Consider the following 24,337-nt stretch of genomic DNA (forward strand, 5'->3'; position numbering starts at 1 on the left):
AACTTTACCTACCCTAGTCTTCAGTGGTGTACCAGGCTCGAGGCGACTTTAAACGCGAACTCGAGAGCAGGCAGCAGACCAGAGATATAGTCTCCTACCAAACTCTGAAGCGTACCCCCACCCAGGATAGCCACCAAACACAACAAATTAAAACAACAAAGCAAAACAACAAACGAGTGCTTCGCTGGAAGGGCAGCACAGCCACCCAGCTGAAACACACTGACTAAAGGGACGTTGCTCAATCACAGTGAAGACCTTCACTCACCCACTTAAAAGCAATACAAAAAACTGATATTCAATCTCCACTGAAATGTCCAAAGATCCCGGACGAGCCCCCACTTATGTTACGACCCGGCTCAAAGCCGCAACACAAAAAAGGAGATGAACACCAGAGTGCCAGCGAGAAGAGGCCTCAAATCCCAAAATGCACAGCAGGTTGGCCAAAATGGCTGGCGCCGCAAAGGCAAGTGAGCTCCCCGGGGAGCTTGCCTCAGGTATGCTTTTATCCACACCTGACTAGGTGTGGCCAATTAGCACCAGCTGAACACACCGAGCAGATTAGAGGCTGCAGAGGGACGTAACAGTAACCATTACCATTACCATGAAGCTGTGTCTGCACTTCTTTTTGCAATGATGGCTCTGATCACTGCTGCCTGTAAATATTGCAGTATAATATACATAGTGTATATATGTGTATAACTATGCAAAAAAAATACAATATACATCTTGTATATGAATACAGGAAATGAATAATTTATTATCCAAGTTAACATTTGAAGTTTTAATCTTCCCGGCTCTTCCAGATGAAGGGGCAAGGATGGGTCAGAGGGATCAGTTAAACCACCTTGGTTAACATTTTCAGGCTCCCCCCAAATAATCACATTTCTGTCACGCTGAACAGGATGTACAGAACATATACAGAACAGCGTAAATGATTTTTGTAATATAAAGATTGTGTTTATGAGTCAACTAAGAAAATATTTAAAAAACATTATATCTTTAAAAATATGCTAATATGTAAATAAACAAAAATATGCCTTTTTAAAAATGATGGGGGAAAAGGGATGAACATAGATCAAAAAACAAAAGCATACAATGACAAGAGCGCTCAGTGAGCGCTACTCGCCCCAAGTACTATAACCTTAGGGTGTCATATCAAAAAATGTTGTGAAGTGTGAAAAAATTAAGGCTAAAGTTTTCATTGAGTTCCACATTTGGTCAGAGTGTGACCTTGAACAAACAAACAAAAACAAACAAACAAAACCAGTAACATCCCCCCCCCCCTTCATAAGGATATGGGATATATATATATATATATATATATATATATATATATATATATATATATATATATATGTATAACTTCTGGCATTATAAGACTGTGGTGGGGCGTGGCCTGCGGTGCCGTGCAGGGAGGGCGGACGCACCTGCACGGCATCCTTAATCACGTCCACCAAGTTTAAAAACACGAGGACTCAGGGGTTGCGGGGGTGGTGGTGTGAGGTGTTGTAAATAAAATGTCACAAAACGCTGATCCCTGGACCCGCCGTGCCTTATTCACACCACAAAGACGTATGTCATCCAGATATGGACCAGGCCTGGCATAGGTGGCACAGTCTAAGTGATGGCATGCCACATCTGGCTCGATTGTGGTTTGGTTTATGTGGCCCAGGCTCATAGAAAACAGGCCTGGCCCAGATCTGGCATCAAGCTGGCACTGACTCACTGACTGACTGGTGACTGACTGGCAGAGTGTATGTCAACCAGATGCAGGCCAGATATGGCATCGATGCACTATTTATGTTCCTATTTTAGTCAGAAGACCCTAATGCCATGTTGCAATACTATACTGCTATGGTAGCCAACATTTCAAATGCGGGTTTGACAGGTTTGTGAGTGTACACTTTATCCAAAACCTAGTGAGTGTTTACTCATCTGTGCCAGTGGGTGGATATAGTTCAGGCGGTAGAGCAGGTCACCTATTGACCCTGTGCACGAGAAAATGCTAACTTCCTGGTTTGAGACCGGATGTGGGGTTGTACATTTCCGGTAGCTTTACTTGCGGTCAATCACTACTGCGAAGACATACTCCAAAATCATGTCCAAAACTCGAAAAAGGAAAGATGTTTTTTGACGTTTAAAGAGTTTAGATCGATCAGTTGTTTACATCACTCAACACAAGCAGAACTGCATCACTGCAGCAGAAGACACATCGTCCACATTCAGAAGCACATCTCTGTATAGTGACTGGTCTTATGATTTAAACAGGCAAATGTTCAGCATTCAAACTACAGGTGAAGAATAGTCAAACCAGATGTTTCCCCGTTATGTCGATATCAGCTAGTCAACTACACACCTACACAGCATGTTAACAAACCATGAAAAAAGCCACACAAAAAAATGAATGATTGCTGGTAACGGTTTCTATACATTAGTATTTACAAAGGGTATGTTGTGACTTACCTTAAAAATTACAGTGGTCCCTCGTTATAACGCAGTTCACCTTTCACCTCGCTGTTTCGCAGAATTTTTAGTGCAAGTTTGCATGCTTATTTTTTTTTACGTCACATTGTGTCCTGCATCCTGATCGCTGCAGACGATCTCCTCCGTGACGTGTCCTGTACAGTACAGAATCGCTGCATCGATCGCTAGCAGTGTGACTCTGAAGTGCAGTGCTGTATGTCCACGATGTCCACGAAACGTTTTGCACCGTCAACTTGATTTCACCTATCGCTGGTTATTTTTATTACATAACACCTGCGATAAACGAGGGACAGCTGAGAAATATAACATTTGAATCCATTTTCTCTTTTGCCCTGAGGCGCGGGGAAAAAATATCAACAAGTCGATGAACATAATTTACAGATATATTGGGTAAATGCCCGAGACATCTATAGAAATGTAAATCGTCGCTTGATTCATTCATTTGCTTAACTTCTTTTGGACCGTAAACAAGCCGACAACCCCACTCACCAAAGAGACAAGGAACAAAACCTAAACATTCGGAGTCTGTTTGTGGAAGCATGAGAAGAGAAGCCCCTACCTCCCCCTCACTAGCTGCCTCGTCTAGATTTTCCAAGGGAAGACCAAAGCATCATGACTTTAACATGGTTGTTATTTTTTGTTTCTTAAGAGACATATTCAATCCTAATTAAATACATCAAATGTTTCGTTGTACTCTAGGGAACCGCTTTATGAACGAGTCAATAAGTAAAATTAAGTGGTCAGCCGAAAGGAGAAGAGGTCAGTATGAGGCAATTATTTTGGTGAAGAAAGAAAGAGATGCTGTGAGAGTCTGACCAGCATGAATCACATGACACGTATCGGTTTTTCAAAGTTAGTTCCTAGTTTTGAAGCACCAAAGAAGCAGTACATAAGCACTGATCTTAGAGCTGTTCAGCTCCTTCTCATTGGAAGGCTGGAGCTACTAGTTGGTGCTGAGAAGAAATCTGTTTTACAAATATTCAACGTATACTCCCAAAGGTCTGCTACAAAATCTATTCTGTCTTTTTTTTTAATTGAATGATGTCTTGATGTCTTCTGTTTTTCACAGACATACTTTACATTGCAATGAAGCTGGTGACTGTGTCTGCACTTCTTTGTGCAATGATCACTCTGATCGTTGTTGCTGGTGAGTGTTGCAGTCTAATGTACATAATGTGCATATGTGTGAACTAATCATACAAATAACAGTATGAATATAATTGTCAACTTTGACGGTTAAATGTTTTACTTTGTCCTGCTCTTCCAGAAGAAGGTCAGAAAGAGGAAAGGTCATCAGGTTGGTCAACATTTTCAGGATTTTCACTGAAATTAATCACATTTCTGTGACGCTGAACAGAAGAGCATCACATCAATATCCTGCTTATGTGCAGTTAAATCTTCAGCACAAAGTTGTTTTGAGGCCCTGGAGAGAAAATATTTCCAGAAATGTTACATATAACCAATATGTTAAAATACACCAACAAATATGTACACTTTAAAAATCCTTAATTACTTTTACTCAAGTATTATTTCCTTGTCATCAGAAGAACATCTTGTTGAGAAGAGAAGGTGGCGTCGTTTTGGTTGGGGTGTCTTGTCATCAGAAGAACATCTTGTTGAGAAGAGAGGGTGGTTGTGGTACAAGCGTCACGGTTGGTATAAGTATGGCAACAGATACTACCGCTATTTTCCCTATCGTTTGGATTGGGCTCATGCTCAGGTAAAAACAGTGATTTGGATTTTTTCATTTGTCCCATCTCTGTTAATTCCCTTTAATGTTTTATAAAGTCCAGCTTGGTTAAATCGCTTTTTTTTTTCTTTGAAATTTCTGGTGTCTGTTGATCTGCACTACAGAGATACTGTCAGTCTATGCATGCAAACCTGGCATCTGTACGCAACCTCAGAGAGTACCGGGTGATTCAAAGTGTCATATATCGTGCCACTCACAGTTTCCCAACTACATGGCTTGGAGGCTCTGACGCTCAGAAGGTATATTACTGATCATGAAACAAAGGCTTGCATATCAAGCATTTTACTTTGATAATATTCTATTTATGTACATAGTTTTAAATGCATTATTGTCCATTTTGTTTTGTTTTATAGGAGCGTTATTGGTTTTGGGCCGATGGAACTCCTTTCAGTTTTACGTACTGGTGTCGTGGAGAGCCTAACAATGTTCGCCGCAGAGAGCACTGCCTGCACATGAACTTTTCAAGTAAGTATATGAATAAAGTGTAATGCTGATGTTCTGGGTATCCAGACTTGTTTGGTGTGTCAAATACTTACACTGGTTGTTTCAGTTCAAAATAACTGTATCTTTCAGTTAATATTACATAACAAATCATTGTGGTATTTCATTAAATATGAATATATATGTATATATCAAATGATATCTATATATTTATGTATTTATATATGTTGTGAAACTATAGTCAAAAGGTGGTTTGCTGTCATAAAAAACGAAATCTTATCCTCAGTACAAATAAGTATGTGTTCATGTTATCATGATTTCACTTAATGTTGGTTTTTGGTGCTTAAAGGATACAACTGCATGAACGATATCTACTGTCAATACCGATACCCATATGTCTGCGTCTGGAAAAGAAGATAATTCCTGGCATGATGGCATGGTTCACTGGACAAAGAAGCAAATGATCTCATATATCCCCCTTGAAAAATCCCATTTTACATCTTTAATTCTTTTTCTTTGCTGTAACGCTATATAAGGAACGACACGACAAGTGACATAAAGTGGAGTTTGGTTTTCTCTTTCAATAGGAGCAAACTGAATGTGCAATGGAAAGAATAGGGATGGGTATCGTTTAGGTTTTATCCGATACCGGTGCCAAACCGGTACTTTTGAAACGGTGCCGGTGCTTAAACGGTGCTCAAACCGGTGCTTAAAGAATGGAGAACACAAAATTGGTCCAAAAACATCTTATGTTCAGCTGTTTTTTTGTAAAAAGATAACAATGTTAGCCTTTTCTGCAGCTATAGGGGATTTATGGTATCACTCTTGGCTGGAAGCAGTGCTTAATCAATGGAAAAAACACAAACTTTGTCCAAAAACCTCTCATGTTTAGCTGTTTTCCACTTTTTCTTTGGTCATTTTAGCCTTTTTGGCCAGGGTGAAGGGAGTATCTGCCATCAAACAAGAAGACAGCTGCATGTAACTATGACGGTGTTTGCTAGTTCACCTTACATGCATTAATTTAATAACGTGGTTAGCCTACTAAGCTACTCACGCAGAGAAGAACGGCTGCTGCTGCCATCATCATCCGTCATCATTTCTGCTACACTGGCAGGGCTAGGGGCCAGGACTCTCCTCTTCGGGTTTTTGGGGGATGTTGCTAACTCCGGGTCCGATAACAGGCAACCCACCCGCAGTCGATGCGCTGGTGTGAGGTCTTGCAGCAAGCTATCAAATACGGCGCATTTTTCGGCTTTTAAAAAAAAACGCTATCCGTCGCCAGGTGTTTCATCGGATTTGAGGTGTTACCTTCTTTGACAGTATCAGCTTAAAGCACTTGTTGCAGGCTGCTGAGTTTGCATATTTTGCTGTGAAGTACAGCCAGACTTTTGACCGCTTCGCCTTGGGCATTTTTAATCTGTAGCTCTGCTCTAAAAGAACGTACGTACATGGACCCGCCTACTATCCGGAAACGTAAAATGATTGGCTAGAATCTAAAGTGTATCATTCCATACCAGTTGGAGGCGGTAATGCACCTTTCAATTGTTTGCCAACCGCCAATATAAATGTAAGGAAGAAGAAAGTGTACCACAGCTCAGGAAAAAAAAGCACCGAAATAAAGCACCGAAATGTGCGCTGCTTTTCGGTCTGGTTACTACCGTTTATGTCAGAACCGGTGCCATCATGGCACCGGATACCGGTACCCATCCCTAGGAAAGAATGCTTTTAGTAAATCTTTATTTTCCCGAATGAACTTTTCTTTTTCGTCTTCATGATTAAAATCTCAAGCATTGAATCCAACTGGTCTGTGTGTCTGTTCCACATCTCACATATTTTGGGGTCTAATAACTAAAGTCTGAGACATCCACCTGCATCATTCCATTTAAGAGCAATCACGTCTTCTGCTCTGCTCATTTGTGTCTTATGTGCATGAAAGCTTTATGGTAGAAAATGTGAACATGCATAATGATTGCTGTGAAATTTTAGCTTCATATACACTCAGAAAAATAAAGGTGCCAACTGGAACCAAAAGTGGTTCTTTAGACTGATGCCATAGAAGAACCTTTTTTGGTACCACACTGCAAATTTCTTGTAGCTTAACAAGATTTATTGTCTTAAATTTAGCCAGATTATCTTGTCCATCTTGTTTTGAACATTACAAGCTAGTTTCCAGTCTCATGTGTTAGATGATTAGACTTGTTTCAAGTATATATTACTTTTTTTTCTTATTTAGTCTGTAAATCTAAAAATGAACCATTTCACATTTATTTCAAGCAAAAATAGCTTTTAGATAGAGTGTAAAACAAAAAATTATCTTAAAATAAGAAACATTCACCTTTGTCCTTGAAATAAGAAAGTCAATCATTGGAAGGTATATTTATACCTGAGACCTGTCACAGATGTATTTGTTATCATGTAAAATAAGCCACTTTACTCTAACGGCATGATGTATAGCATCTTCAATCACCAAAAACTCCATATTAGCAACCTCTGATACAGGACCTAGTCCTTTCTCATTTACAAATATCGGATGCTCAGTTCCTGCTTCACTTTGACAACACCCCAGCAGCTGATTGTGCTTTACAAGAGACTTGCACACATTCTTAAAGTTTAATTTGGCTGACCATTGTTTAAAAAAACTGTGTTTAGACTCGGATTTCATACACGTATGACAAATTACAGGTCCCACGGCAATAATCTGAGAGGGAAGATGCAGCATGTAATCTTCTATCATTTTTTTTTAGTTTGGACACAGTTTGTAATAACACAACTGGGGCAAAAAGTATTTTAACAATTTCAATTAAATCCAAAATAAACTGGATAAAGGGATTTTTCTCTACAACACTGTCCAATAAGAATGGCAAAATCTTGATCAATATAAGCATTTGTCCAGAGGATTGTTTTAATCTGTTGTCACTTGAAGCTAAAGTAGCATTAAATTTTTTTTATGAATTATAGAACATTTTTTGAGACATTTTATTAAATTCAATGAGTTAATATTCCAAAATCTCTTTTTCCCAAAGTCTGTTTTTGTTTCATAATGGGGTTTTTCGTAATGGTGTGTTAATTTCAGAAGGTCATTTAACAACTGAATTTCTTATTCCGGCAATCAGGGTCAGTGGGTGGGACCTGAACGCTCACTGGCTGCTGCTTAAACAGGTGCTTAAAATTAAAGTGTCTCAAAATGTTTCTATTATTACAAAAAAGAATCGTAGTGAAATAAATATTTAATTAAATATTATAAAAATACACAATGTAAAATAAAAATTAAATGACACGTTTTAACACTTTGGTGTTCCATAGTCTAGTTTATATTAAAAAGTTAAATAATGTATTAGCACCAGAGATGGGCAGTAACGCGTAACGCGGTACTGTAATCTGATTGCTTTTTTCAGGTAACGAGTAAAGTAAGGGATTAGTATTGCAAAAACGGTAATTAGATTACCGTTAATTTCCTGTAGGAACGCTGCGTTACTGCGTTACCGTAATTTTTTTGCGAGAATGTCTCATGACAGTGACGTAAGCGAGTGCGACGTTCATGACAACAGCTGTGTGCAGATCAACAATGGATAATATATCGAGTGCGGAGAGAGTATGAGCGTGCAGCGTTTAAAGCGTGGAAGTACTGACCTTACTTTGAGTTTGATTCCATAAAAAGTGACAAAAACATTAGCGTCCGCTGTTCACTGCGTGGGAAGAAAACTTCTTTTTACAGCGAAAAAAACCCTAAACAAGCACCGAGTGTGCAACGACGTAATGGGAAATTCACAGAGAAACTCGCGGATTCTTCAACTGACCGCTGCGGCACACCTGCACCACGGTAAACCTCCACCTACCCTACTCCTGCTTTACAGGTGAAAATAGAGCAACAGGACCGCTGAGTCTTTGATTTTATTTATTTTCTGCTGTGTTTTACTTGCATCTATTTGAAAGAGTGAGTGTAAACACACAAAAAATATATTTTATGTGCTGAAATGTGCAGAAAATAAGTTTAAATGTTAAACGAATTTCTTCCAGTCAGAGAATGGTGCATATAACTAAATTTTTGCTTGATGCATAAAGTTAAAAGATTAAAACTAATAAACCAAGTTAAAAAAAAGAGACTTTTCCATTTGATTACATTTTGTATGATGGATTATGTAGAAAAAGTAGAATTGGGCTGAAAGATCTATCGCTTTATCACCTATTCAGGTTGTAAATTGTGTTTTTAAAAAGTAACTAAGTAACTAAGTAACTAATTACTTTTGAAAATAAATAATCAATAAAGTAACGGGATTACTTCTTTGGAGAAGTAATCGGTAATTAGTTACTGATTACTTTTTTCAAGTAACTTGACCAACACTGATTAGCACTAGATTAGGTTCCTGTATTCCTCGGTACAACCATCACTCCCACATATCACACGAAAGTCTGGACTACGGCTATGAATTGTATTAATATGGCTCAAAAGAGACTTTAATGTTAAGGCAACAAAAACAAAACAAATCCAACACCTCCAACACGCCATCTTGTTTGGGGAAAAGACCTGAAAGAAGTTCTTGGCGGGCAGAGTAGTAGAGGTCAATACCAAGTTTGAAGGGGTGGTTTATACCAAGTCTGCATTTAACTTGTGTAGTAATGTAATTGTAAAGACGACTACAATAGTCATAGTAATTGATGGGTTATTTGTTAAAATTATTTTTTCGAATGCCGGTTCATTATGCATGTTATGTTCATGTTTCACAAGCTTTACACAGACGAAAATGTGTAACACTACCTCCCCCCTGGCTGCCCTCAAGTGGCTCTGTCCATTATCTCACTGTTTGAATCAAAGGACATGAGGGAGCAGGTTCGGACTGGATTCTGTTAAGGTAATTAACTTTTGCTTGCAAACATTTAAGGTTCTTTTAGCTTTGACTTACTGTAGTAACATCAGTCGTGGTCAAATATTAAGTTTTACCAAGGCAGTATTATCAGTTCACTACCAATGGGTAGTTAGCCAAAACTGCCAGCCAGCTAGCTAGCTCAGTTCATTCATGGTTAAATATCTCTAAGCATAAATGACAATTAACAATACAAATCTAACAGTGTCTTCTTGGCTTAATGTATGATGGTCGATAAATGAAATGTACAAAGAAAATTTAACTATATTACAAAAGAACATCTATCTTGGAAACATCAAATGACTGGAGCATAACTTGTCAACTAGTCCGAAAATAAGTTATACAGGAACAGTCAAAGACACACCTTCTCAAGTCACATTTCTATTCATTCAAAACACTTATGCATAGCTGTATTTTATTCAGCTCTTACAGAATTCAAAGTACAGGTTCATGTGAGTATTAATGTACGGCTCAGCTCTACTGAATTTCTGAGTTTCTAGAGCAGACACAGAGCTCACATCACAACAGGCTTCAGGCGCCACTTTAGTGACTTTAACAATATTATAAATTTTAATATCGGTCTAGCTGACATTACGTTACGCAATAGAACCACATATTTTAGAAGCCAAAGTTTCAAATTAGTTGGGAGCATCTTCACTTAATTATAACAGTGTTTTTTTTAAGAGAACAGTTCTGTATATCGATACTAAATTGCATTAACGTCAACGGCTAACGTATCTAACACAGCTAATCGCTACTGTTAGCACAGCATTAACAGCAAGCTACAATGATGAGTAACAAAAACAAAACAGTAAAAAGGTTTTTAATGAAAATCTTATACAACAGTCCCAGAATCCAGAGCTTGAAAGATCAGCAGGTACTCAAGACTGTTAGCCGCTTCGCTGTCACCGTCTGTGAGAAAGTGTTTTTTCCCTTAGAAAGTTCAAGGTCCGCCGCTCGCGCAATCTGTCTGTGCATGCGCATCCCAACGACTGACCCCCGTCCGCTCCCGGGACGGAAGAATTATATTTCATGCTTAACTCAGTATGTTGTGCTGTTTCCACCATGTGGACAAAATACTTCATTTGTTATCTCTGCTGAATAATACATTCATCCATGAAGGCATTTGGACTTCTGGATCACTGGGTGCTTCATGCCATATAAAGCCAAATTGATTTGTGATTGTATAGTTTTTATTTCGACATAAAGACAAAGGGGTCCTAAAACTAGTCGCAGTGGCGAAACGGATGATAAAGTGTGCATGTCAGACCTAGAAAGTCATTCTCATAGAGGAAGTATTAAAAAAAAGCTTCTAACTTTTCTGTCTTTTTCCATGGCCTCACTGAGTCACAGCCTGCTTTATGATTCCTATAAACCAGCCAAGCACAAGCCAACCTGACACCTGAATTAGGTTGAAATTTGATGATATTGTTGTGCTTTAATATGATCGTTAAAGTGAACCGACCATAATTGTGGCATGATCGGTTAGCCAACCATCTTGATAACATTCTGAAGAAGTAGCCGCTTTCAAAACATCCTTTAACTCTGAAGTTGTGTCACAAGAGATGGATTCATAGCTACCAAAATATTTTTAAATGTAAACTGTATCGATACAAATGTTTGTGAGCTGTGACTTTGTTTTGTGCCTCATCCATGCCAAGAAACTTCCAATAGCAGAGTTCCTGCTCTACAAGAAAGATTCATTTAGTATGTTAGATTTTGCTGGGAAAAATTAGAAAATTAGAAATATTTGCGGTGACTTCCAGATGGTATTGCATGGTGGATCAAAATCTGATGGTGCTTATAATATTAGAATTCCATTCATTTTGACAAGATCCTCAACATCTCATCTACAACAGAGGCTACACCATGTTTTACATATGGCTGTAGACACTCACTGTGCCTCCCTGTCGACATTTTTCTTCTGGCAAAAATCTCAAATCTTGATTAATTACTCCTTCACACCTGATTTCCGTCCAGTTCATGTGTAATTTGGCATACTCCCTGGCTCCATTAGTAGAGAATGGCCTCGTAATGGTCACCCTTCCACTGACACCATTTCTGCTGAAGCCTCAGTGAACTGCAGATGGATCAACTGAGGGGTCAGACAACCCATCCCTCGAGTTAGGTGCTTTTTTATGGCTGGATGATTCACAGGTCAGGTGCTGATGATAAGTAAAATTAAGTCGTCATAATTTTACATTAAGGAACAAATTCTGAAATTACTCTGCAATAATGATAAATAGTACCACTTTATAACACTTTTGTTGTCACATGCCCACAACTTTTTCAAATGTGATGCTGGTATCTTATATTCAAAATTAAGATTATTTAGTAATAGTAAAATTCTTCACTTTAAAAAGTAGTTAATTTGTTATTAATTCTGTGTTCTATTGTGAAATTAAGACTTTGCAAGGTTTAATGATGCTTTTTCGAAAAACACACAATAAATCTTAATTAAACATATTAAACATTCTGTGGTTACATTCTGTGGAGCCTCTTTCTGGAGTACTCAATCTACAAAATTAAATGAGTAAGCAAAAGGAGAAGAAGACAATCATTTTGAAAGAAGTACAGGGAAAAGCCTGGCTGGCATGTTTTATTTTCTTTATCAGTTCTTTATTAGTTCCTGGTTTTGCGACTACAAAGAAACACTATATACAGAACGTGGAGCTGTTCAGCACCGTCTCAGCCAATCATTTTACGTCCCTTGTGGGACAATTAAAGGATTATTCTATATTCATATGTATTATTGATTTAAACTTAATAATAGCATAATTTTGCATAAATGTTTCCAGTTCATTCCAGACTTCTAGATGCTTGTTTTTATCAGTTATCATTACCATGGTATTAACTATACGTTTGTTTTTAAAGTTAACATGATGATTAATATCTTATTAAATAGAAACAGGCAGTTTGGCATTTTGCAGATCTGTTTCCTGCTTTTTACACAGTTACACAAAGTTTGAACATCTAAAAAAAGTGCTGTAAAATTTTTGCTTCATAGCTGAAGCAATGTTCGAAAATGAACATCTCAAAAGGTATTAATGATATTAATGATCCTTACAGGGATACGTGGGAGACCATAAATAGATGGATGGATAGAGAAGGAAAAGTGAGTCAGCTCAGGAGCACCGTGACAAAAACACACTCATAACGCCAAGACAGAGATGAAGAGAAAAGTCAGGCCAACGCAACAATAGCCACAACTGTAAAAGTCAGCGAGCTGCACTGTTCATAATCAAGGACCACGCTCCGTCTAGTGGGCAATGATGATGAGCAGGCAGACTGCAGCGGTGGACGATGGTGAGTGAACCAGCCACAGATAGGCAGATGATCATTGTGAACTCAAATGCAAAGACGACAGGAGTGAAATCATAATGAACAAGGCTACCAAAACACTGCAAAACACTAGTAAATATTTAATACAGTGAAACTCAGAACAGGAATACACAGAGCCAGGCTTCACACAGTCATGAGGGATTGCACAACAATGAACAGATAGAGATAATCAGATTACAGTAACACTTTACTAATAACTCATTACTGCCCATCTCTGCTCATGAGCTGCTATAACATGAATCAGCTGGCTGAATTGCCACCGCAGCATGCAGTCAAGTTCTATAGAGTCTAGCTAATGACCAGTGTTAGGGAAGTTACTTTGAAAAAGTAAAAAGTTATAGTTACTAGTTACTTCTTCAAAAAAGTAACTGAGTTACAATATTATAAAAGTAACTAATTACTAGGAAAAGTAACTTGTGCGTTACTTTAAAAAAAACATTTAGTCACTGCGGTTCAGGGTATAGTTGGCTGTTTTTGAATACTTATGATTTTAACTTTGCATTTCCCAATGAAATACTATTTACCTTGCCTTGTTTCGTATCATTGTTTTCAGCACAACCGAATTGACTGTTGTTTTTTTTTCCATTTTGCCATACTGTATTAACACACTGATCTAAAATCAGACTAAAAACATAAAATCAGAGTATGGTTAATTTTTTACTGTAACAACTACAAACATGCAGTGTTGAGAAGGTTACTTTTAAAATGTATTCCAGTACAGAATACAGAATACATGCCCCAAAATGTATTCTGTAACGTATTCCGTTACGTTACTCAATGAGAGTAACGTATTCTGAATACTTTGGATTACTTAACATATTATCATTCTGTTTACAACTACATGAATGTACTATTGCTGTGATTTATTACTGTTACTGAAGGTCCGCGGCTCCGAACTGTAGTAAAGGAACCTCTGGTTAATACGGTGGGTTCTGTGTCGGGCTCGTAGCCGAAAACTAGCTTTACTTTGTTGTGTGGGTCAACTTTGCTAGCGAGAGACAGAGAGAGGCATTGAAAGGCTGCTCCAACGGAACTTATTTTTTTGGAGGAAAACACAAACACGGTGTACAGTCGAGTCTTAATAGCTTACTTACAACTGGGCTCGTCAGGCACTCTTCTTGGGTGCAGTGGTTATTATCATATTTACATGCTTCCAGCTCCCGTTTTTGCTCGATGACAACTCGTACTTTTCCTTTTTCTCCGTCCCTCGCTCACAGACACATAACGGGTATGGCAGTCCATTCTCCCTGCAGCACGGACTACACTGCCCATGATGCTACATTCTTTAGAGCTATACCTGTAGCATTCTGCCTATTAGCTTAGCACAACAACAACAACAAAAAGGCCTCTCTCACCCAGGAAACACGCAGAGAGAGAGCATCACCCTGTAACCATGGCAACCGTAACGCTGCCACCTGGAACAACAGAATGTAGCTGTCAAACAAAACACAAACAGTCCTGACCTGCCACAATATGAAACAGGGAAGTACCGCCGTGTAATCCATTTATTTCAACAAAGTAACTGTATTCTAAATACCACCTTTTTAAACGGTAACTGTAACGGAATACAGTTACTCATATTTTGTATTTTAAATGCGTAACGGCGGTACATGTAATCCGTTACTCCCCAACACTGCAAACATGTTTAACAAATGCTTTTCATAACTTGAAATGTAAATATTGTAAGCTTTAAATTTTAAAGACCTATGCTCAAGTTTTGCAAACAACGGTGTTATATGCAGCTCTTTACCTAAAAATGCAGCCAACGCATTTCTTATAACCATTTTGAGCTATTTACAGAACAATCAGGTGTTCTACATAAAAAAAAGATACCACAAAATTATTTGTGCCACTCCAAAAAATAACTTCTATTCACTATAAGACAGAAGAGCACATCACAAGCCTGATAACTGCAGGCCTGACAGCAGGAGGTTTATCACGCCTCCTGTTTTCCACTTGGAGACAGCGTTTACACTGCAGTCTGTCTTTGGTGGCTTTTTGGCAGCACATCTGAGATTCAGCTGTTGCCTCACTGTTCTGACACACAAAACAAAACCCATCATCTACACTACACACTAACTACACAAGACAACACACCAACTACACACTCCAAACACGGTAAACATCACATCTCAAAATTCGCTCACTCTCTCTTTCTTTTGCTCTCTCGCTCGTCGCCGTGACTCCTAAAAGTTCGACCTCTTCTTAAACAACCAAATGCCCAAAGGTTGCCATATAACTGTTTTATTAATCGACATGGTGCAGTTTGCCAGCAATAGGAAAGGGGTGTTTTTTGTTTTCTTTTTGGTTGTAAGCAGAGAGTGCTTGCTATCTTTGTCCTTACACAAACTTACACAGTTTTTTCCTGAAGACAGATAGTATTCAGGAAAAAACTGTGTATATTAATTATCATAAAAACTGGTATATAGTTTGAAGTCCCTTCTTTTAACACAAAAATGGAGACTCAGGTTGCTATGCTATGTTATCTTAAATTAGTCATGTGATTAGGGATTAGTGATGTTCGATTCGTGAACGAATCGTTCAATACTCGAGAATCACTTTACTGACTCGTGAATCATGATTCACAAGCCCAACTGACTCACTGACTCATCCCTGTTTCTGTTAGCAAACTAATTCGCGTAGTAGAAATATATCTAGCTTATAATTAAAATTGTGGGGGGGAAAAAACAACAGCCAGTTTCTTAACAAAAGCATTTCTGCTCTGAACTGGAAGAAAAAACCCTGAGTAGAAGCTCACATCAAGAAAATAGCTCCTCGGTTCACAGTAGCATCGCTCTGCTAACATGCTAACAACACATTTGAGCTACTCACCCCCTCCCTTCCTGTGCTGAATCGTAAGCGTAAGCAAATCACTCAGGACTCGCTCACCCCCTCCCTCCTGTGCTGAATCATAGAGCGAACAAATCACTCAGGACTCACTAACCCCCTACCTCCTGTGCTGAATCATAGAGCGAGCGAACGAATCACTCACTCACTCACTCACTCACCCCCTCCCTCCTGTGCTGAATCGTAAGCATAAGCGAATCACTCAGGACTCGCTCACCCCCTCCCTCCTGTGCTGAATCATAGAGCGAACGAATCACTCAGGACTCACTAACCCCCTCCCTCCTGTGCTGAATCGTAAGCGTAAGCGAATCACTCAGGACTCGCTCACCCCCTCCCTCCTGGTTCACAGCTTCTTCTTCTTGGTTGGCAACCAATGTTAAGGTGCATTACCGCCCCCTGGCTCACAGCTCAGTGGACATTTAGATGAGAAAATATATATTTAACACATTTAAGGAAAATACTAATAAAATACAAATAAACAAAATAAATGTTTATTAAGCAATTTTGATAGGAAATTGCTTAATTTTAGAAATGTTTTTGCTCTTTTTTGCTCTATAAAATAGTTGTTGTTTTTTTAGAATCATTCATCTTAGCAGTGGGATTTACATGAAAAGAGAAACAAATTAAGTTTGAGTGAAAATGTAAATTTTTTGCAATCTCTGGTCAACTGACTCAGTGAATCAAATGACTCAAAAAACCCGATTCACTTTGGTGAGTGACTCATTAAAACTCGATTCAGTAAAAAGAATCAAATTTACCATCACTATTAGGGATGGGTATCGTTTAGGTTTTATCCGATACCGGTGCCAAACCGGTACTTTTGAAACGGTGCTGGTGCTTAAACGGTGCTCAAACCGGTGCTTAGAGAATGGAGAACACAAAATTGGTCCAAAAACCTCTCATGTTCAGCTGTTTTTTTGTAAAAAGATAACAATGTTAGCCTTTTCTGCAGCTATGGGGCATATATGGTATCACTCTTGGCTGGAAGCAGTGCTTAAACAATGGAAAAAACATAAACTTTGTCCAAAAACCTCTCATGTTTAGCTTTTTTCCACTTTTTCTTTGGTCATTTTAGCCTTTTTGGCCAGGGTGAAGGGAGTATCTGCCATCAAACAAGAAGACAGCCGCATGTAGCTATGATGGTGTTTGCTAGTTCACCTTACATGCATTAATATAATAATGTGGTTAGCCTACTCAACGTAAATTACACACAGACAACATTAAGCTACTCACCCAGAGAAGAACGGCTGCTGCTGCCATCATCAGCCGTCATCATTTCTGCTACACTGGCAGGGCTAGGGGCCAGGACTCTCCTCTTCGGGTTTTTGGGGGATGTTGCTAACTCCGGGTCCGATAACAGGCACCACACCAGCAGTAGATGTGCTCGGTGTGAGGTCTCGCAACAAGCTATCAAATACGGCGCATTTCTCGGCTTTTTAAAAAACGCTATGCATCGCCAAGTGTTTCATCAGATTTGAGGTGTTACCTCCTTTGCACAGTATCACAGTATCAGCTTAAAGCACTTGTTGCAGGCTGCTGAGTTTGCATCTTTTGCTGTGAAGTACAGCCAGACTTTTGACCGCTTCGCCTTGGGCATTTTTAATCTGTAGCTCTGCTCTAAAAGAACGTACGTACCTGGACCCGCCTACTATCCTCGGAAACGTAAAATGATTGGCTAGAATCTAAAGTGTATGACAGCTCAGGAAAAAAAAAGCACCGAAATGTGCGCTGCTTTTCGGTCTGGTTACTACCGTTTATGACAGAACCCCATCCCTACATGTGATTGATATGACATTTTCTTTCTCACCCCCCAGCTCCCAGTTAGCTGAAGACAGCTTCGATAACGGGGTTGTAATGATAAAAATAATAATTAGTTAGATTACTAGTTACTGGCTGTTATTCCCATCACTGCTAATGACCTAATACATGTATTCAGTTGTGTTGCAGCAGGGACACATTTAAAAGTTTTAGGACACCAGCCCTCGGGACTGGAGTTTGACACCCCTGCTTTAACTGGATGTTTGATTTTTTTTTCCTAACATCCCACATAGCAAGCAGGTCTGGCCCGGATCTGGTATAAAGCCGGCACTGCTGGCTGACTTCTGGCATTATAAGACGTAAGTCATCCAGATATGGGCCAGTCCTGGCATAGGTGGCACAGTCTAAGTGATGGCATGCCACATCTGGCTCGATTGTGGTTTGGTTTATGTGGCCCAGGCTCATAGAAAACAGGCCTGGCCCAGATCTGGCATCAAGCTGGCACTGACTCACTGACTGACTGGTGCCATGGCAGAGTGTATGTCAACCAGATGCAGGCCAGATATGGCATCGATGCACTATTTATGTTCCTATTTTAGTTAGAAGACCCTAATGCCATGTTGCAATACTATACTGCTATGGTAGCCAACATTTCAAATGCGGGTTTGACAGGTTTGTGAGTGTACACTTTATCCAAAACCTAGTGAGTGTTTACTCATCTGTGCCAGTGGGTGGATATAGTTCAGTATTTACAAAGGGTATGTTGTGAATTACCTTCAAAATTACAGCGGTCCCTCGTTATAACGCGGTTCACCTTTCACTTTGCTGTTTCACAGAATTTTTAGTGCAAGTTTGCATGCTTTTTTTTTAAGTCACATTGTGTCCTGCGTCCTGATCGCTGCAGACGATCTCCTCCGTGACGTCTCTCCTGTACAGTACAGAATCGCTGCATCGATCGCTAGCAGTGTGACTCTGAAGTGCAGTGCTGTATGTCCACGATGTCCACGAAACGTTTTGCACTGTCAAAAAATAAAATTGGCTACTTAATTTCACCTATCGCTGGTTATTTTTATTACATAACACCCGCGATAAACGAGGGACAGCTGAGAAATGTAACATTTGAATTCATTTTCTCTTTTGCCCTGAGGCGCGGGGAAAAAATATCGACAAGTTGATGAACATAATTTACAGATATATTGGGTAAATGCCCAAGACATCTATAGAAATGTAAATTGCCGCTTGATTCATTCATTTGCTTAACTTGTTTCAGACCGTAAAACAGGTGCGAATAGGACACCGGAAACAGAGCTCCCCACAGGAGTTTCCGCACCGGAAGTAGCATATGCTAACGTGCACATAGTCAATTGATCGGAAGGTTAGTGGTTCAATCCCTGTCTTCTCTGGCACAAATAAGAGTGTGAATGTGTATGAATGTAGTTAGGAAGCACTCAGTTAAGAGAACGTGTGTGTGGTTGGGTGAATGTGGCATGTTGTATACTTTGAGTAATCTGGGAGAATTGAAAAATACTATATAATAGTGATGTGTCGTCGCGAACGAAATGGCTCTTAGAGCTGGATCTTTGACGTGAACGACGTGAGCCTGCTCCTTATCGCTAGCCGTGGGTTGGTGTTTTTTTTCTTCTTTCTCTCACCCTCTCTCTCGCACTTTCTTTTTTTCCGCTGCAATCCGCACGCGAGCCTTGTGCTTTACGCTGGGATGAGGGGGGGGAGGGGCGATAGTTACACTCAGTAGCACAGGAACAGAGCAGGAGGGAGAGACATTAGAAAGGTATAGTAATCATCCACAACTATTTTCAGTTGCAGATGATAAAGGAAAGTTTATTTATGCAGGCCCTGTCAGGGTTCCTGGGTCGGTGACCCAGTGCTTTCCGTTTTGTTCATGTTCAGTTTATTTTGCCACTTCCTGTTTCATTTCCTGTTTGTTCCTGTGTCACCTCGTCTCGTGCCATTAGCCAGATTATGTTCAGCTGTGTACTCACCGGTCTCTCATTATCATCCTCATCAGTCTGTGTATTTAAGTCTTCTGTTTCCACTCGTGCTTTGTCGTGTCATTGATGATGTTTAGGTTATGTTGTTGTTTCCGCCAGCATTCGGTCAGCCAGCCAGTCAGTCCTCCTTCGTTCGTTCGTTCATTCAGTCAGTCGTCCAGCCAGCCATGTCCTTCCTCTGTTCTGTGTGTTCATTCCGTCATCAATAAATCACCCAGCTTCACCTACCTGCGAGTCCTGCGTTTGGGTTCCTTCTTCCTCGCCTCCACTCCACAACGCCTGACAGAATGACACGACCCGTGCCACGAAGACACGATTGGGACCCAGCGGACTCGGACCTCAACGAGCGGCAGGTGGCAGCGCTTTACCGTTGGGCAGAGTTGGTCAGGGGAGAACAGCGGCTCTTTGCGGAGCGAGAGCACGTCTTCGAGGGGACTCGCCTGGCTCTGGGCGGGCCTCGGAGACGCCGCGTTCCCCCACCTGCTGCCACACCTGCTGCCACACCTGCCTCGGAGCATTTGCCGCGGAGAGCGGACGTTTCGTGCCGCGTTTCGGCCGCTCCCTCTCTCGCCGCTCCGCTCCTCGTTCGCACACCCGCCGCCTCATTCGCCGGACCTCCACCTTCGCCACGGCACCGCGGCTACGCCTCCCACCTCGACTCAATGGAGGCTAACGCGCCAGGGGCTCAGCTGTTTACCCCGGCCGCTTCCTCTTCCCGAAGAAAGCGGCGCACACGCCGCCATAATATGGACTATTTTCAACCACTCCCGGTGGTGAGTTCCACTAACTGTTTTCCACATCCATCGTCTGATTATTCACATAAAACACATAACAGATCCACCACCGATCCATGGGGGGATTTCCTCCTGGATGATGTAGACTGGGAAGAGTTTTTCTGCTGTGCTCCCGCAAAGACTGTAAATCGTGGTGGCAGAAAAAACAGACTGAACTCTGATAAACCTGCCAGTAGCACACACCCGGTCACCATTTCCACACCCGTCACTCAGCCATTCCCCACCAGCACGGCAGCCCAGATTTGGCCTTCTTCTTCAGCCATTTCACCTCCTCAGATGTCTAGGGCCCGGCCTACACCCACACCGGTGCCAGCTCCCAGGAGGAAGGCAGCTGCGACGCAGTCTACCTCCACATCCACTCTTGTTTCCCGGGTGGGGGTGACTGGTGTCCAGCCACCTCCCGTGCCTGTCCCAGCGCCCAGGCTGAGGGCAGCCTCAACCCAGCCTGACCTCCCTGGAGGCTTGGAAGAGCTAACCGGCCCACCTACTGCTTCACCTCTTCATCCACCTCCTGATCCAACCTTTCACGCCCTCGCACTGTCCCTGGTTAGGCTAGCTGAAGTGTCCCCTGCTCAGGCACCAGCCTTATTAGCCCAGGCCGCCATCTTATCCCCCTCGGTAACTCTGTCATTAGCTCAGCCATTAGCATCGCCAACCTCTGTTCATCCCTTAGCTTCCCCACTCCAGTCAGTTCACTCACCTGCTGTTCAGCTTCCACTCCAGTCAGTTCACTCACCTGCTGTTCAGCTTCCACTCCAGTCAGTTCACTCACCTGCTGTTCAGCTTCCACTCCAGTCAGTTCACTCACCTGCTCTTCAGCCTTCACTCCAGTCCCCTGTAGTCCAGTCTCCTCCCGTCCTCCAGTCCCCTGTAGTCCAGTCTCCTCCCGTCCTCCAGTCCCCTGTAGTCCAGTCTCCTCCCGTCCTCCAGTCCCCTGTAGTCCAGTCTGTAGTCCAGTCAGTCCAGTCGCCTCCCATCCAGTCGATTCAGTCCCCGGACCTGCAGCCACAGCACCCAGAGCCAGCTGTGAGCCCTCCTGCTCTCCCGCCAGGGGCCTCCGCGCCCGCTGGCCCGGCCGCTCTCCCGCCAGGGGCCTCCGCGCCCGCTGGCCCGGCCGCTCTCCCGCCAGGGGCCTCCGCGCCCGCTGGCCCGGCCGCTCTCCCGCCAGGGGCCTCCGCGCCCGCTGGCCCTGCCTGTCTCCAGCCAGGGGCCTCCGCGCCCGCTGGCCCTGCCTGTCTCCAGCCAGGGGCCTCCGCGCCCGCTGGTTCTGTTCTGTTCCTGCCAGAGGTCTTCGCGCCTGCTGGTTCTGTTCTGCGCCTGCCAGGGGCCCCTGTGCCCGCTGGTCCCGAGACTGTTCTCGCTGGAGGGCCCGAGGAGCCCGTCCAGCCGCCAGCTGCGGCCTCCGTGTCTTCACCCTCGCCAGCTGCGGCCTCCGTGTCTTCACCCTCGCCAGCTGCGGCCTCCGTGTCTTCACCCTCGCCAGCTGCGGCCTCCGTGTCTTCACCCTCGCCAGCTGCGGCCTCAGCTTCACCCACGCCGTCGCCTGGTCCAGCTCCGGCTTCATCATCGTCGCCTGGTCCAGCCTCAGACCCGGCTTCATCATCGTCGCCTGGTCCAGCCTCAGACCCGGCTTCATCATCGTCGCCTGGGCCAGCCTCAGACCCGGCTTCATCATCGTCGCCTGGGCCAGCCTCAGACCCGGCTTAATCATCGTCGCCTGGGCCAGCCTCAGACTCGGCTTCAGCTTCAGCGTCTGCTTCGCCTGGTCCGGACTCGGCTTCAGCTTCAGCTTCGCCTGGTCCGGCCTCAGCCTCATCGCTCAGCCGCCGCCGCCGCCGCCGCCTTCCTCGCGGCCGCCGCCTTCCTCGCGGCCGCGGCCGCCGCCTTCCTCGCGGCCGCCGCCTTCCTCGCGGCCGCCGCCTTCCTCGCGGCCGCCGCCGCCACCTTCCTCGCGGCCGCCCACCGGACCAGCTCAGCGGCCGTCGCCGCCTTCCTCGCGGCCGCCCACCGGACCAGCTCAGCGGCCGCCGCCGTCTTCCTCGCGGCCGCCCACCTGAACTGTCTCGTCTCGGCCGCCGGCCACGCGGCCGCCCACCTGAACTGTCCCGTCTCGGCCGCCGGCCACGCGGCCGCCCACCTGAACTGTTTCTGTTTTGGACTCCGTCCCTCCGTCCTGGGCCCCCTCCGCCCGCCCTGTTCTGGTTTTTCTTTCTTTTGGCCGTCGGGTGCCGGCCTTTGGAGGGGGGGGTACTGTCAGGGTTCCTGGGTCGGTGACCCAGTGCTTTCCGTTTTGTTCATGTTCAGTTTATTTTGCCACTTCCTGTTTCATTTCCTGTTTGTTCCTGTGTCACCTCGTCTCGTGCCATTAGCCAGATTATGTTCAGCTGTGTACTCACCGGTCTCTCATTATCATCCTCATCAGTCTGTGTATTTAAGTCTTCTGTTTCCACTCGTGCTTTGTCGTGTCATTGATGATGTTTAGGTTATGTTGTTGTTTCCGCCAGCATTCGGTCAGCCAGCCAGTCAGTCCTCCTTCGTTCGTTCGTTCATTCAGTCAGTCGTCCAGCCAGCCATGTCCTTCCTCTGTTCTGTGTGTTCATTCCGTCATCAATAAATCACCCAGCTTCACCTACCTGCGAGTCCTGCGTTTGGGTTCCTTCTTCCTCGCCTCCACTCCACAACGCCTGACAGGCCCATTTGACAGAGAATATGCATCTTCTTTTTGTTTTCATATTATAATTTGTATTTAATTGTGTTGTGGTTTGTAGTGTTTTGTGTTGTTTCACTTTAAATTTGTAAAAGGAAAAAGATGAAAATTTAAATAGTTAAAAGTTGTAATGTGAATAGTTGATTTTTGTATTATATGATTTATTTATTACATTTTATGTGGAGTGAATAAATAAAAGTATATTTAAGGTGGCCCCTACAGACAAAGCACATACAAACTTCAAATCACGTACAAACTCTGAAGCGCGTACAAACCCTGAAGCACGTACAAACACCAAAACACGTAAAAACACGTACAAACTCCAAAACACGTAAAAACACGTACCAACTCCAAAACACGTAAAAACACGTACCAACTCCAAAACACGTAAAAACACGTACAAACTCCAAAACACGTAAAAACACGTACAAACTTCGAAGCACGTAAAAACTCAGAACCACATAAAAACTCAAAACACGTACAAAACACAACAGAAGTGCTCCAGGATGCTGGGCGCAGTGTTGAGCTTTTGTTACCTAGTGGCTACACAAGCCAGCAAGTACCAACGACCGGATTTGGTGTGTGGTAATAACAGGTAAATGAACATATTTTGTTTTTTAATTATTTGAATATATATGAATGCTTGTGTATAAATACACAAACAATACACACATGCTTTCAATTGTGTAATTTAAGTGATCTAGGTAGCTCTGTTTTGGAAGTTCAGTTCATGCTAGAAATGTGTTTTGGAGTTTGTATGTGCTTTATGGAGTTTGTACGTGTTTTGTCTCTAGGGGCCACCGCATATATTTATATATAAACATATATAAATAAAACCACTTTTTTTTAAATTAGTAATTCCTTTTGTGCATAATTTTATATTATTGTTAATAATAAATTAATTAAAGCAACAAAAAACCCGGAAGAGCCGGTTCGGAGCCGAAAGAGCCAGCTCTTTTTAGTGAGTCGAGGCAAAATTGCCGGTTCTCTAAAAAAAGCCGGAAATCCCATCACTAGTATGTATGAGTTGCATGATAAATGACACGTAACAGGCAAATGAACATATTTTGTTTTTTAATTATTTGAATATATATGAATGCTTGTGTATAAATACACAAACAATACACATATGCTTTCAATTGTGTAAGTTAAGTGATCTAGGTAGCTCTTTTTTGGAAGTTCAGTTAACGCTAGAAATGTGTTTTGGAGTTTGTACGTGTTTTGTCTCTAGGGGCCACCGCATATATTTATATATAAACATATATAAATAAAACCACTTTTTTTTCATTAGTAATTCCTTTTGTGCATAATTTTATATTATTGTTAATAATAAATTAATTAAA

General features: G+C 42.3%; 1 protein-coding gene and 1 long non-coding RNA gene across 20 annotated transcripts in view; one reads left to right on the forward strand and one right to left on the reverse strand.

Moving 5' to 3' along the window:
* The window catches only part of LOC146523108 (ladderlectin-like), a 16,936-nt gene extending 11,790 nt beyond the window's left edge, over positions 1-5,146 (forward strand). For 4 of the 19 annotated variants that reach the window (XM_085154710.1, XM_085154714.1, XM_085154713.1 and 1 more), the window contains exons 5-8: positions 4,051-4,204; positions 4,339-4,473; positions 4,588-4,699; positions 5,025-5,146. In XM_085154710.1, the coding sequence (XP_085010836.1) occupies positions 4,051-4,204; positions 4,339-4,473; positions 4,588-4,699; positions 5,025-5,095 (472 nt within the window). In that variant the 3' untranslated portion in view covers positions 5,096-5,146. Of the gene's footprint in view, positions 1-3,555; positions 3,632-3,751; positions 3,782-4,028; positions 4,205-4,338; positions 4,474-4,587; positions 4,700-5,024 lie in introns of those variants that run through there. The other 15 variants (XM_085154711.1, XM_085154715.1, XM_085154716.1 and 12 more) reach the window with 11 other exon arrangements.
* Positions 5,147-8,303: 3,157 nt separating this feature from the next.
* LOC146523110 (uncharacterized) overlaps positions 8,304-24,337 on the reverse strand; it is a 116,745-nt gene continuing 100,711 nt past the window's right edge. Inside the window, exon 2 of the long non-coding RNA XR_014873274.1 lies at positions 8,304-8,401. This is a non-coding gene — a long non-coding RNA (uncharacterized LOC146523110). The remainder of the gene's footprint in view (positions 8,402-24,337) is intronic.

The sequence above is a fragment of the Neolamprologus multifasciatus genome, chromosome 3, assembly GCF_963576455.1.
Source record: "Neolamprologus multifasciatus chromosome 3, fNeoMul1.2, whole genome shotgun sequence".
Lineage (NCBI taxonomy): Eukaryota > Metazoa > Chordata > Actinopteri > Cichliformes > Cichlidae > Neolamprologus > Neolamprologus multifasciatus.